At 44.2% G+C, this 14,978-nt stretch overlaps 1 protein-coding gene across 1 annotated transcript in view; it reads left to right on the top strand.

Moving 5' to 3' along the window:
- The window catches only part of PAK5 (p21 (RAC1) activated kinase 5), a 94,186-nt gene extending 80,169 nt beyond the window's left edge, over positions 1–14,017 (top strand). The window contains exons 7-9 of the mRNA XM_016212027.2: positions 7,497–7,622; positions 9,452–9,586; positions 11,810–14,017. Of these exons, the coding sequence (XP_016067513.1) occupies positions 7,497–7,622; positions 9,452–9,586; positions 11,810–11,965 (417 nt within the window). The 3' untranslated portion in view covers positions 11,966–14,017. The remainder of the gene's footprint in view (positions 1–7,496; positions 7,623–9,451; positions 9,587–11,809) is intronic.
- The last annotated feature ends 961 nt before the right edge of the window (positions 14,018–14,978 follow it).

The following is a 14,978-nucleotide window of genomic DNA, read 5'->3' as shown; positions in this document are numbered from 1 at the left end:
TCCTCTGTGTCATCCTGTTAGTCAGAATGACCTGGGACTCGAATTGGATGGACAAGTTTTCACCTTAACAATGAGTGTAGGAAGTAATAGAAACTACAGAAATTTTTTTTTTGCCATGTTCCTGTTTTATTGGAGGAGGTGACGTTTTCTAGGGCCGTGTCCCCGTGACTGTGCATGTCCGCAGCATCCATCAGAGTCCCTGCATGAAGCAGACGTCAAACTGCGGTGGGGCAATTGGAAGAGCGTTTAATAAGCTGCGGGCAGATGCAGAGGAGTCGTCGGGATTAGAAAAGTGCACGAGGATGATTGTGGTGCTCACGGAAGGGGCGCCACTCTTACCTGAGGGGGTGAGGTGGGGAACTGGTTGCTAGAACCTGGAAATAGAGATCGTGGTGTGAAGAGGGCTGCATGGCAGGAGCCTGATCTTCAGTGGAAGCCAGACCACAGTGAACCTGCAGGATGGGAGCTGGGGGAATAAATACCCCAACCTCACTCTGCCCCTTCCTTTCAGTCTCCTAGTGGTGCTCCCTATTGGCTAAAGCAAATCAGAGGTCATCCGTGCAGCCAACACAGGTTGGCCTCCCAGGGCTCAGAGAAGGCAGGAGAATAAATCTAGATTCTAGAAGGACAAATGGAAGGTATTCATCACACTGGCATAGCTCCAGGCCCGGATTTCTGCATTTCTCAGCACTGCAACCTGCTCAAGGGATACTGTGGAAACTCACCAGCCAACAGCCAAGAGGGGGTGGGCATTCCAAAGGAGGCTTAAATGGAAGAGGTTTGAAGCGTAGATTTTCACTATTTAGGTCCTTCTAACCTCCCTGAAACTTCCACCAGAGGTAAGAGAGGAATGGAGCCAGCTGTCCCTTGGATGATCTGTTACAACCCAGCAACCTCAGCCACGTGGAAACATTCATGTCACGTGAGAATTTGCCCAGAAACAGTCAGAGGGCAACCAGAGGAAAATGTGCAAGCACTTTGGCTTTTATTTTTTTGCTTTAAAAAGATTTTCAATTTTAATTCAAAAAATTCATATATATATATATATATGGTGGGGTAAAATAGGTTTACAGTTGTGAGTATGCATAACACAGAATTTATTCTTATATTATTATCTATTAATTATTGCATTATTTTTCATACAAACAACTGTAAACCTACCTTTGCCTCACCCTGTGTACTACGTATAGAAATGAGTTCAGATATAACTGATGAAATCTGAATAAGCTCTGTGGACTATACCAACATCAGCTTCTTGGTGTTGATATTGAACTATAGTTGTATGAGATACTAACATTAGGGAGGGCTGGGTGCACATTTCTTTGTAACCTCCTAATTATTTTAAAATAAAATTAAAAAATTTAAGAAAGTGGATTGTTCAGAGTTAAAAGGATAAATCCTTTCTGGCCTCTTCAAAGACCAGAAGGGAAATTATTTGCTATCAACTGAAAGTAAATCGTTCACTATTTGTCCATGGCAGAAATAATACCCAGTGAGTCACTAATTTGTCTTAAGCAAGGGGAATGTGGTGTTTGGGTTTTGAAAGGGGGGAATAAATAGCATGTCACAGAGTGTTTGCAAGAATTACAGGAAGTAATTTGTGTAAAACCATCAGAAGTAAACAAGGCGCAAAAGAGGTGCTCAGAGAGAAGGCGATCCCCACCCCACCCTTGCAATTAAGGGTTGAGTAAATTCATCCGCAATCTGTCCTCGGCATGGGGCTTGCATTTGAGAGATGATACTCAGGGGCCACTAGACAGTGAGTGATTAACTTTTATCAAGTTCATTGGCTGGAATGAAATTCAAACCTATTAAGCCCAGTGCAACTATTGAAAATGGATACACACAAATGATCTTTATGGACTTTTTTTTTTTTTAACTATAAATTGATTGCCACAATTTAAAAATTGGGAGATTTCCCATAAAATTTCAATTCCTGTCTTCCCTGAGAAAAAATCAAAGTATCTGACAAAACAGCCTGCATTCCCATGGGGCAGTGATGGAGATGGTGTGAGGAGGGTGAGCGACACCATAGCAGCCGCTGTTGGTCTCTACCCCTTACTTCCGAGGGAATTCACTTGCACCACCCCCAGATGCCATCTCTCTCCCTGGAGCCTTTCTGTGAACACCTTTGTCTGCTTCTCTAGTACAAAGCAGGCTGGAAATTCCGGGGAGTTAGCATCCACACTCCCAGGAACGGCCCTGAAACAGATGATGGGAGTTGGTGTATAAAAGCCGCAGCTCTCACCCGTGAGTGGAATAGCTCAGAGGCACGTGCCCTGCGCAGTCAGTGTCCCAGGCTTCTTGGCAGGACTGAGAGCTAGTTCACACTGTGGTCACTTGCTTGGTAATTAACCCTGGACTGACTGCCTTCCCTTCCCTGTTGTACTCCCCCATTTCACTGCTAGTGTTCCCTGCATCTCCCCAGCACTGAATCCCTGATCAGGGCGTGTTTCTGGGGAGCCCAGACTAGCATAGTGTCCAGAGGCAACGCAGTGTGCCTGTGCCCCCTCCCACAGGATTTGAAATGAGGGTAAAGATAGGTAAGGGGCATAGACTGGCAAGCAGGGCTTTATGACCGTCCCACGCCTCCTTACTGTGCCCCTGACAATCCGCTGGACGTCAGTGTTTCTTTGCCGAGGGTGTACCCCTTGTCCTCCGTGGTCTCCACATGGGCCATTTGATTCTTTGATATTATTTGCCTGGCTCCCGTAGGCGCTTGAGTTTTGTTGTCTCTCAAATAACTAGAATTTTATAATTAGAAGACCTGAAGGTTATCTCCCAAATGTTCTTCTTAAATAGAGACTTGGGCATGTTAAATAACTTTGTAAAATAAAAATTTACATTTATTCTGTATTTTAACTTTCATCTATCATTATAATTACTAGTGTTCCTTATTTATGTAGATACAAGTTATTGTATAATGTCCTTCCATCCTGAAAAGCTCATTTAGTATTTCTTGTAGGGCTGGTTGTGTAGTAACAAATTAAATGCATTCCTTTCCAATAGTCTCCAAGATACACCAAATCTCTGTCTGTCCCACCTTCCCTGCCACTCCACAGAGGTTACTTTTCCTAATGCAGGAAGCACAGCAGGAGACGTTAGGAGACTCAGGTTTGAGTCCCACTTGAATAGAGTTGAACAGTCTTGGGTAAGTTCCTACCTCTCCCTGTGCTCTGTCAAATGGCAGAGGGACTGGCTGAGGCCTCTGTGCTGTTCCCACTTAGCCGCTGTGACACCCTCCCTCTCTTCTTGGGTTTGGCAGCTGAAGAAGTGGGCCTTAAGCTGGGGCATCATCATCAGCCTGGTTCCTCTGTCTCCTCTCTGTTCCTTTGTCCCTGGGTCATTGCTCTTCTTAAAACAGTTCTCAAACTTTAACGAGCATCAAAACCTCTGGAGACCTTGGCAAAAAACAAATTCCTGGGTCCCACACCCCGAGATTCTGATTCAGCCAGCCTGGGCGGTACTCAAGAACCTGCATCTCTAACAAGTCCCCAGGGGAAGCTGATGCTGTACAGTTTGGGTACCGTTGCCTTATAGGAAGCACTCGGGAACCAGGCTCAAAATCATCCATGCAAAGAGCTGGAGCAGATGCAAGGATTCTTTACAATGCATGCAATTTACAGAATGTGGGTTTTACATTCGCTTTTAAACCTGCAGGATCTTGTGGATAGGCTCTTTCACCCCGCATTCCATGTTTTTGCGGGGCCTCTGATTCCCAGGCAGGACATGTTGAGATGGATAGGATCTCAAGTTTAAATAGCAGCTTTTGTCTGAGCTCTAAGCTCCAGTTCCTTGCCTGGCCCCTGTGGAACAGGCTCCATCCCCTCCTTTTAGGGGCTGGGCAGTGTGGTAGCCACAGTTCTCTTAGCCTGACTGCATTGGGGGGACAAAGGTGGTTTCCTAAGCAGGCACATTGAACAGTCTACCTAAAATAAGGCTCAGCTTGGAGTCTGTGCGATTTGCTTTTAAGATCTGCCTACGATGCCTTATTATACTCATTACTCGAGTTCTCATTATCTACTTGCAGAGTTATGGGGACGAATGTTGTGTGCAATTATGTTCTTTTAGAAAATTGTCTCTTTTATGCACTTGGGTGAGTAAAAAAGAAAAAAAAAATGCAGAAGCACTGACACCCCTACAATGCAACAGGCCTAGCTTCCAAGTGTCGAGTTTCACTTTCTCATCTTACATATTATCAGGAAGATAATTATTAGTCTGGCAGGTCTGGGGTCTTTTTTAGTATGTCCAGAAAGAGAAAGCCACACTAGAGATGGTGACATTAAAAACCGCCAATACCAAAATGCAGATGCATTCACCTACTTAATCCTGAAGATCTCTTGCATTTACAGGCAATAGAATGTACTGGCAAAATGTTCCTCCTCTCCCATCTGTGTAGTAGGGCTACAGATTTACTCATATTCAAGCTTTGGAAATTACTGCACACACACATGCACCCACACACACATGCACACTCACCCACATACAATGATAATTTCACTGATTTTAAAAACTAACCTAGAGTTCTTCACAAAGCTCCATGGACTAGATTTTTTTCAAAATTCAATCTATTAGATTTAGTATGCTTAAATATTTAAACTGTCTATCAAAGTTCAACCATGCTATTATAAGGTTTAACTGATACCTTTAAAACCTCAGCCTTTCATATTTGACCGCCATCTACTCCCTTGTCACACCTAGTACCCCCATGTTTCTCAAGGTGGTTCTGAGAAAATAAGGGACACATGTGGATTATGGGACCTCGGGTGAAGGAGATAAGACTAGCTTCTTGCTCTTTTCTAGTTCCTACCTTGAAAACTGGCCTCTTCTGCTACCTGGACTGGTGGCCACTGAGGTTTAACAGGCCCCATCAGCTGCTGGGCTTTACAGGAGGGCGCCTCTGCTGTGCCTCACACTCCAGCCTCTTGCCACAACCTTGAAAGCCATCCCTGGGGCTGCCTCCTCCTGTCAACCATTGGCCTGCACTGGGCACTTTCCCATTCCCTCCTGAGAGTTGATGGAGCTTCTGGATTCCTGCACACCACACAGAGATCCTCTCCCTTGTTTGTGTGGAGATGAGTGCTGTTCAGATATTTGATTCTCAAAACAGCTGTCTCCAATAAGTCAGTGACGGTTTCATGGGAGCTGGTAACATTGCCTCCGGTTCACGTCCACACTCGGTTGTGCCATCTCTTCATGGAGGGCATTTTGGGCATCGCCAAGGCTGATGTTCAGCTGGTGTTCACTTGTATATCTATTCTCATTGTTAAAATATTGCAATATTTTCATGCTTGTTGGTTAATGTCCACTTTTTCAAGTCATTGGAGTTTCCGACCCCCTTTGCCTCATTAAAGACGGTAATGCCCCCAAGATAACCAGGAGATCACTTAACTTTACGTCTAGATTCTGACTGGTCTACATGAAACTGGTTATTAAATATTTTTAATATTGCCTCTGAAGACAGATGCGTGTGGCTTCTCCTCTCCCTTTTTTGTGTGGAGATTTATGCTACTCAGATATATCTGAAGCCTGCCATCATCTGCTTGGTGTGGTGGGAAATGATATATAATAAAGAGTTGAGGCCTGATGTAATAAATCTCTGCTCTTTGTTCTCTTCTGCAAATAATCCCAGCCTAAAAGGGATGGGCTGTAGGAATTTTCACTTCTCTGAATTGTAGACTCCTTTTAAAATAGGGCAACAAGGATTACAGACCAGCTGCCACGGCCCCAGAGCTCTCTTCTTCAGACCACAAGGAAATTTGGGTTTGGTTCTTGATATGCCAATACCACATTGTCAGCTTTCTAGACAGTGTGGTATTGGCAAAAGAATAGATAAATACATCAATGGAACAGGATGGAGAGCCCAGAAATATATCCACATAAATACAGTCAACTAATCTTTGACAAGGGAGGAAAGCAATGCAATGAAGCAAAGATGGTCTCTTCAGCAAATGGTGCTGGAACTGGATATCCACGTGCAAAAATTAAATCTAGACATAGACCTTCTACCTTCCACAAAAATTAACTCCATGTGGCAACATGCTAGATGGAAGTGTAGGTTTAGAATGGAGGAGAGAAGTCTGCATTGAGCATGGGAGGCAGAAGAGCATCTAGCTGAAGTGTGTAAAAGGAGGAGAGGTAAGAGTTCTGACCTGAATGCAAGGCAGCCCGATATTTAAGGCAGCAGAGGCGGAGCCAGAGGCAAAGGCTGAGAAAAGTTCAGAGAGGTATGAGGAGAATGAAGGGGAAATTTGTGCCTTTGAGACTGTAGCTTTGATCTATGGAAATTTGAACTTCACATGGCCATTCTGAGCCATTGCCAACCAATGCCTGAACCATTGATGTCTTTGAATGTTTTCTATTGTCACCAACAACCTAAAGTGGCAGTCCTCTTCAGTGAGGCCATCTAAGTCCATGAACAGGTATCATGCCTCCCAGAAATAAACTGAATCCCTGCCACCTGGAATATAGAAACTGGCAGGGTGCCTAATGGTGGGGTACATTCTTAAGAGTATTCTTTCTTTTTTTTTTTTTTTTCTTTAAAGATATTTTTATTGATTCCAGAGAGAGGAAGGGAGAGGGAGATAGAAACATCAATGATGAGAGAGTCATTGATCGGCTGCCTCCTGCACGCCCCTGACTGGGGATCGAGCCCATAACCCAGGCATGTGCCCTGACCGGGAATCAAACCTTGATCTCCTGGATCCTAGGTCGATGCTCAACCACTGAGCCACGCCCGGCCGGGCTTAAGAGTTTTCTTAAAAGCTCAGTGCAAGAGTGTTCAGGCTTTTTAAAAAATTTGATGACACTTAAGGTAAATAACATGCATAAACATTGGCTCATTAGGGTGGCCACTCACACCCCTGGTGACCAAGTGGTAGCGCCCAGGTTTGATGCCCACATTTCCACTTGCACTGATGTTCACATGGGCAGCTTCGATTGTCTTGAACAGAGGAGGAACACAAAAGGAAAGGGGAGCTGGTGTTGAGAGCATCCTATATAAGTGAGGTCTTACAGTAATTCAAGTACAGAATCGAGTCTCTCGGTTTTTTGAGTCTTTCATGTTACTTAGAAATCTAAATGTGTTCAATGCAAAAGAACCTTAACTGCAGCAGCTTGTACAAAACTCTCATTGAGAACAGAAATTTACTTACACTTCATCTGATACACTGAAGTTGTGGGTTTGAATTTTAATGAATTTATTGTTTGCAGTATATTTAATTTGTAAAATTTTGAGTTTCATTATTTTCTAAAATCTTTTAGAAAATAAGCAGCAAGAGTTTAAATCTTTGCATCGCCAAGCCATGAGAGTTTTTCTGCTAAAATGGTCATGCTCTTCCAATAAAAGGGTCTGACAACCCCTCAGTCAGTAGTATTCCCAAGGCCTGTTAATGAGACTGTTTTGTTTTGAATTTGGAAGTCTATATGTATTCTCGATCTCCAAGCCAGTATTTTTAAGTTGTTAGTTTGTTGCTTTCCTTTCCTTTCCTTTCCAGATAAAGTTATCTGACTTTGGTTTCTGTGCTCAAGTTTCCAAAGAGGTACCGAAGAGGAAATCGTTGGTTGGCACTCCTTACTGGATGGCACCTGAGGTGATTTCTAGGCTACCTTATGGGACAGAGGTAAGGGGATGACAGCTGTCATTTGAGAGAGGCAGGGCCTGGACAGGCTCAGGGATACAGTGGTTCTGAGGGTGTTAATGATCACTGGAGATCAGGGTGATGACCTTTGACTCCACATTGGACCCCCACTCACTGGACTTGTCACAGAGCAGGTTGTGGCAGAAGGGGAGATGGTCAACACCGAGGATATTGCCAAAACACTGCCCTAGGGGAGCTTACTGAGATCCTTCTCTGGCACTGGGGGAGACTGGTTCAAACTTTGATCCCACCCTCAGGGGCAGACATACATGTACCGAGCAAGGTAGTGCAACTTGAAAAGTGGCCAGAGACACACACAGATGAGCAGGTGCGATGATTCAAAGGCAAAAGGGTCAGAGAAAGCTCCAGAAGTAAAGGTAATCATTGGAAAAGCAATAATGTTTTCTCATAGAAAAAAAATCATTTATAAATATTGTATTTCAAAATATGGCACAATTTCTGGTTCCTCTGGAATGGAAACAGTTGCTCATACTTTTTTAAGGGATAGGGCTTAGCTGTGTGGAAACCAGGGACCTTCTAGAGAGGGACCCGTGTGAGTAGAAGCCCTGAAGCATGCAAGGAACCAGACCCACAGAGCGGGGAGCTCGTCCCAGCTGGGCACGCACTGTTTCCACATCTTATGGTGCAGAAGGCGATTCCAAGAGAGGAGAAGCACAGAAAAGGTGACACGGATCAATGAGCTGAGGATATTGGCATCAGCTGAGGTGGACTCTGCTCGCTTTCCCTTGCTTGCTTGCCCTTGGATGAGTACTCAGCTCACTGTTCTCACTGTGGTTCCAAGAGCATAAATTCTCAGGGAAGGTCACTGCAAGGGTTGTAACAGGAATGCAGCTAACTGATAAGGAGTGTAATGAGACCGTCACAGCGAAGTGACTGTAGCTGGGGATTTATGGCACAGCTAGGGCTTTTCATTGTCCTGGCTCTCCATTCTTTACTCAGAAAGAATTGCTTGTCATCTCTTCTTTTTCTCTTCTCCATTTTCTGAAAATGTTTTATAAAGCATGGTTTTGTGCACGCTGCTTCAAAATGATAAAATACAAAGTGTGTGTGGGGGGGGGAAGCTATTTTTAAAAATCAAATCAGTACAGGAATCAGAATATTTTGTGTTGTGCAAGGTAGCTCTTTGGAGTTTGTTATAAATATGTCAAAAACTCTTATTTTTTGTAATTTAAATGTAACTTTCCTCTCTACGTTCATAACATAAAACTTTTTTTCTTTTTTTAAATGTTTTATATGTTTTTACTGATTTCAGAGAGAGGAAGAGAGAGGGAAAGAGAGAGATAGAAACATCAATGATGAGAGTCATTGATCGACTGCCTCCTGCACACCCCCTCCTGGGGATCAAGCCCGCATCCCGGGCATGTGCCCTGACCTGGAATCAAACCAGTGACTTTCTGGTCATTGGCTCATAGGTTAACACTCAACTACTGAGCCATGCTGGCCAGGCCATAACATAAAACTTTGCATGTTTTTCTCGCTTGCTCTAATAGACACTTAACCACCAAAGTCAACAGGGTAAAAAAATAAATTTCTAAACTTCAGAATGTTAGGAGAGTTATGCATACCCAGTGGTCAGAATCTTCACTGAAGCTGTCTTTAAAAGGCAAATGAAGACCATTAGCAAGCACTGGGTAACAAGGATTCCGCCTATAAATCTGTTGTAAACGCTGGGAGATTGTAAACACCACGTTAATGTATGAATGAGTATGAATCTCTTTGGTTCCCTGGACACATCCACCATCGCAAAATGTTCTTCTTGCCTGAAATAACCAGTGGGTTGTGCCTAACAGGTGGACATCTGGTCTCTGGGGATCATGGTGATAGAAATGATTGATGGAGAGCCCCCCTACTTCAACGAGCCTCCCCTCCAGGCAATGCGGAGGATCCGGGACAGTTTACCTCCACGAGTGAAGGACCTGCACAAGGTGAGAAGTGGCATCTGCTGCTGAAGTTCAGAATCGTTCTGGGGTTTATCAGTCTCCCTGAAGTTTTAGAGACTGGCACATCACAGCCAGGAGCAGATCCGGGTTTACGGGCAGGGACTGTGGAATTAGAGTTGCTCTGCTCTTACTGTTCACTCACTAGCCAAGGGGTTCAGCCTCTCCACCTCTGAAGCTCATTTGTAAAATGGAGCACAGTTGGCTCTTCGTCATAGGGTTGGCGACAAGAGTAAACCAGGTGCTCCACTCAACACTCCCTCATGGAGCACCTGCCACATGCCGGGGGCTGTTCTAATCCTGGGGCTGTCACAGTGCAAGATCCCAGATTTCCTGACTCTCATGGAGCTTGCATTCTAGTTGGGGAGGCAGTTAATAAACTACAAATAAACGGATGAACAAAGTAATTTCAGAGATTGGTCCGTGCCTTGAAGCGAATACAACACTGTGATGCGATGGAGTGTGCAGGCGAGGGGGTTGGGAGCCCGTTTAGGCTGCGAGTGACAGCAGCCCTTGCTGGGGAGGGATCACCCAAACTGGAACCTGAATGGAAAGGAGAAAACCAAGCAAAGATGTGGGAGGGACACATCCAGGCAGAGAGACAAGCGCAAAGTTCCCACACTGAGATGGAGAGCTGATGTGGCTGAGCAGAGTGAGCCAGGAGAAAGGGTTGTTTCCAGGAGGCAGGCAGGGCCAGACCGTGCAGGGCAATGAGGGACATGGTCAAGGCATGAAGCAGCGTCTTTCCTGTTTTCCAAGGATCGCCAAGTAGGCCCAAGCTCAGAAAAAGATGCTAAGTTGAAGACACCACTGAGGCGGCCACCAGTGGGGGCAGAGCTTTCTGAGAGGGGCCATTCCACAGCACCGGTCCTCTAAACACTGACCCCCCCCCACCTCCCCTCCCATCTCCCTCATGGCAACAGAAGGGGAGTGGGGCTGCCTTTTCGGGAGACTGGCTTGTAATGGTGGCATCTCCTTTCCCCTCACCCCTAAATCTTAGGGAAAAGCCCCAGTAGAATCACTCAGTCACTCATGTCGGTTGTGTGGACCTGGCCAAAAAAAAAGGAGATTGCTTGTATCAAACAGGAGATTGCTTGTCTCTCTGAAATTACTTTGTTCATCCGTTTATTTGTAGTTTATTAACTGCCTCCCCAACTAGAAGCAACTAGATTGCTTGTATGAAACGCTCCCTGCCTTGGGTTGGAATAGTATGTCATCAGGATAGCCCCACGCCCTGTGTAAGTGAACGTGCTGTTCTTCAAATTCAAGTGCAAGAGCAGCGTTAGGCGACTGGTCAAAAGCTGGACACTGCCCAAGGCTGTTTCCCAGGTGGACGAGCAGTATGTGGTCTAGGTCAGCAGCGATCACCTCACAGCGATGACCGGGACTGAAACTCCTGCGGCGCAGGGCTGAGTCTCACAGACACGCTGACAAGTGAAAGGAGCCGGACAGAAAGCTGACGGTGCATGACTACGCGGCTCCGTTTCTATAAAGGACGCGTGCAGGCAAAATGGATTCGTGCTGTTGAGGTCAGGAAGGGGGGGATCCTTTGCAGGGAGATGGGTATTGGCAGGAAGGGGCCCCGAGGTGGCCTCCTAGAATGAGAATTGCTCTATAGTTGTATAGAGCTGGACAGTAAGTAGGTGTAAATATGTGTAAAAAACCCAGCCCTGCTGTAAAATATACACTTAATGTTTATGCACTTGAATGTATGTAAGCTGTTCCTCAAAATTAAATTACAAGAAATTCAAGGGGAAGATGCTATCTGCGAGATATCCTTACAGAAGCTCACGTCTCTTCATGCAAGGGTATTCACTGGTTCATGCAAAGCCTCGCTGGTTGTCGTTAGAAAAAGAAAACTAGTCCGTGTCTATACCACACTTCATCAGACGAGTATAGCCAGTGCCCGAGCATCTTATAATAGCTGCTGTTACCACTTAACGTTATATTTTTATTTAGTAAATAAATTGTCGTTCTTCGTTGCACTGTGATTCACTCCTACCGTTTCAAACTTGAAGGAGGTAAGAAAACATCAGGCGATAATAAAGGCAACACCTGCTTTTGTCTCCAAGGCATCTTTGTCCTCGAGCTGATTTCCTGGAATTCGATGTCGGTAGAATGAATTTCCCAGGCATGCGCCGGGAAAGCCCCGTAGGGGAACTGGGTGGGCTCTCTGTGTGGGTGCTCAGGACGGTGTCGATGTTTTCACAGGTTTCTTCCATGCTCCGGGGATTCCTAGACCTGATGTTGGTGAGGGAGCCCTCTCAAAGGGCCACAGCCCAGGAACTCCTGGGACATCCGTTCTTGAAACTGGCAGGCCCGCCTTCTTGCATCGTGCCCCTCATGAGACAATACAGGCATCACTGAGCAGGGGCTTCTGCAGGTGACGGAGCCGGGCAAGGACGTGAGAATCGTTCAGGAGCACGCGAGGAGACCGCAGAACGCGCAGAGGCCTGTGTGTTCCAGCCAGCTGATGGCGGGACAGTGTGATGACCAGCAGGGTTCCCCGGACCAGGGCATCTTCTTGTGTCTTAAATGGGCATCTTGTGTCCCCACTGACAGCTGGCACGCTCATTTTTGGGACACGGCTTTCATAAGTCATTACTCTATTTTCCAGCCCTTCATCCAGCAAATCAGAAGGACTCAGTACAAACTCCGTTACGATACATCCTAGCCACATGCAGGGTAACGCGTAGGATTTTCTATATCGAAAGAATACTTTTCTGGCAAAAAAAAATAAAAGAAAGGAAAACAAAAAGCACTTTTTTCTTAATGGTAGCAGTGTAATGTATTTTGCAATGAATTTGTAACTTTTCTGTACGATAGTTTTGATAATTTATAGTACTTTGATGTCGCGTAGCCATTGTATCAGTTGAAGTAATACTAGTTTACTAGCAGGAGTTTGAACAAAGCCTTTCCTACTTTTGTATCCCTTTCAGAGAACCAACGATTCTTAGGGACTTTGAATACTGAATGACTCTCACTCACCGTCAGCTTTAGTAGAATATCTTTCTTATCTTAACAAGTGTCTTATGTGATGGAAGGAGCACTAAGAGTGATGATGGTGATGGTGGTGCACATTTCATTTACCCAACCAAAAATAATAACATTTGAGCCACAGTATACCACCAAGCGACTCTTTGGGAGAAAGCTAACTATTTTGAAAAATCATATGTTCCTTTACGGTTGTTAGTGTTTGCACAGCGGGATGTTTCCCCTGGCGCCCTGTCTCAAATGGGTATGACGTCCCCCTGTGGCCAAATTTCCCTCCCAAGGAACAGGTTTAGTACCAGGATCATTGGACTCCCTTCCCCAAGTTGAATGTTTCAGTAAGGCCGCGAGACTCCCCGCCTCACAAAGGGAAAGGAGACAGAACAGGGCAGGATGTTTGGTTTCATGTCACTGTTTTTAAAACTCTGGATGCTAGCACACCAAACTCTTGTCTGCATTTACCTTCTACCAGTGTTAATCACTATTGTTCATGTTTTGTGCCGGGAGCTGAACTGACCCTAGAGGCTGAATTAGGAAGGGTGTGAGCTGACTTCAGTTGTGACCATGTTATAATGTGTTTCCGACATAGGAGAGTTGTGCTGCTGACTAGGTCTTCTCAAATGTTGATAAAAATGAATGACTACTACAATACATTTTGTGTTGCTTGTTGGATGAATTTGCATGTTAACTGTAGGCCAATATAGATTTGCCTTTAAAACTCTGGAAGAGCTACATAGTCATCGTTAGTTTCTATTAATTATGCATCAGACAAAAGCCATTTGTTACCAAACTGGAAAACCAGAGGCTTTTCTTAATGACTTCACATACTGTAACAAATATGAGTTTCAATTCATGAAAATGCTCTGGTTGCTCTAAGCGTAATTAAGAATTTTTTTGTAATTAATAGGTTGCTAATTATTTATTATAGTTAAAAGGAAAAAAAGGCATAAAATGACCTTCTACTGATTAGGTTTTCAGTCTTCCCCCAAACTGGAAATGCCTCACCATAAATAGAATCTGTAATTTTGTTTCATAAAACTCAACAAGGCAACGTTTTATGTAAAATATTAAGATATTAATATAAATATGTAAGAATAAAACACAGTCGAAATCCGGAAAACGGCAGTCCTAAAAGTTCATGGATCAGATTGTATTAATTTAGCCAGGACTATGTAGTGGAAAGAAAAGAAAAATAAAATCTCTTTACAAGCAGAACAAATATTAAAACCATTGCAGAAAATAGTGGATTTTGGATTCCAGACATTTTGACAGTGTAATGGAAATTTTTCTGTAATTTTCTTATCACTGGGTATTTTTTAAACTATTCGTTGGGTTTACCAAAAGCTACTGTAGCTTAAGGTTTTGTGAGCACTAACTATTGGCAGAAACTGCACTTGCAAATAAAAATAAATGTTTGCCTTTTTCCCACCGTGTGATTAGAAATTCTACTGATTTCCCGAAATTGTTCTTTTGAGTAACCAAGACTGGTTTCATTATGATCTTGGGGGATGCCAATGAGTTGGTATAAAGTTCTATGTAACGTCATGATGACAGGAGCCAAAGACAAATGTCCCCATCCCCAGAGGCTACAAACAGCTAAGACTGCGGTGTAGACACCACCACTGAGGACAAAGGAGGACTTGAGAAAAGGGCAGTTGCTGACTTCTGGTCAGAATACACTGCTTTCAAAGCAAAGGTATTCCTTGTCTTGAAGGGTTTGCTCAGGTAGCGAATGTTTCGATAATTAGGCCTCATCATTGTCAGCGTTTAATAAAATGTAAAGCCAGGAAGGGACTTCAAGGTCTTATACAATCCATCTAAGCCACACTAACCAAGGCTCCCAGCATCGATCATAATACCTGGACAGAGCACACACACGCACACATGCACATACATGCGCACACGCGCGCACACAGGTTTCAGTTCCGCGAGGGCAGGGATGTTTACCTATATTGTTAAACATACCAGGGTCTAGAAAACACATGAGCGGTGCTAACAAATACCTGTTATCTCATTTGTAATCTGAGCCTTTGTGAGTCCTGACAGTTATTTTAAATGACAACTGAGGAAGCCACTAGCCCTGGAGTCCTGGGCCTACTTTTTCACCCTGGACCTTCTTGCCTGCCTAAAGCCTATGGACTCCTTCTCAGAAAAAAATGGTTTTAAATGCATCAAGTAAAACACATCAGCTTACAAAGAAAACCTATTAAAGTATCAAAAACTTTATTGTTATGGTTATAAAGCATTAAATAACATAATCTTGTGGAGATCTACCATAATTTCAAAGTAAGGAGTATAAATGACTTTTTGAGATATCTCCAACCAGCGTAATGTGGTGATTTCCGCATATACTTCAGTGGTTTGGTGCCTGTGTTCATAATTAAGAGAA

This window comes from Miniopterus natalensis, chromosome 7 (genome assembly GCF_054644295.1).
Source record: "Miniopterus natalensis isolate mMinNat1 chromosome 7, mMinNat1.hap1, whole genome shotgun sequence".
NCBI lineage: Eukaryota > Metazoa > Chordata > Mammalia > Chiroptera > Miniopteridae > Miniopterus > Miniopterus natalensis.
Note: the sequence above shows the minus strand (reverse complement) of the source record. Positions and strands in the feature narration are given on the sequence as shown.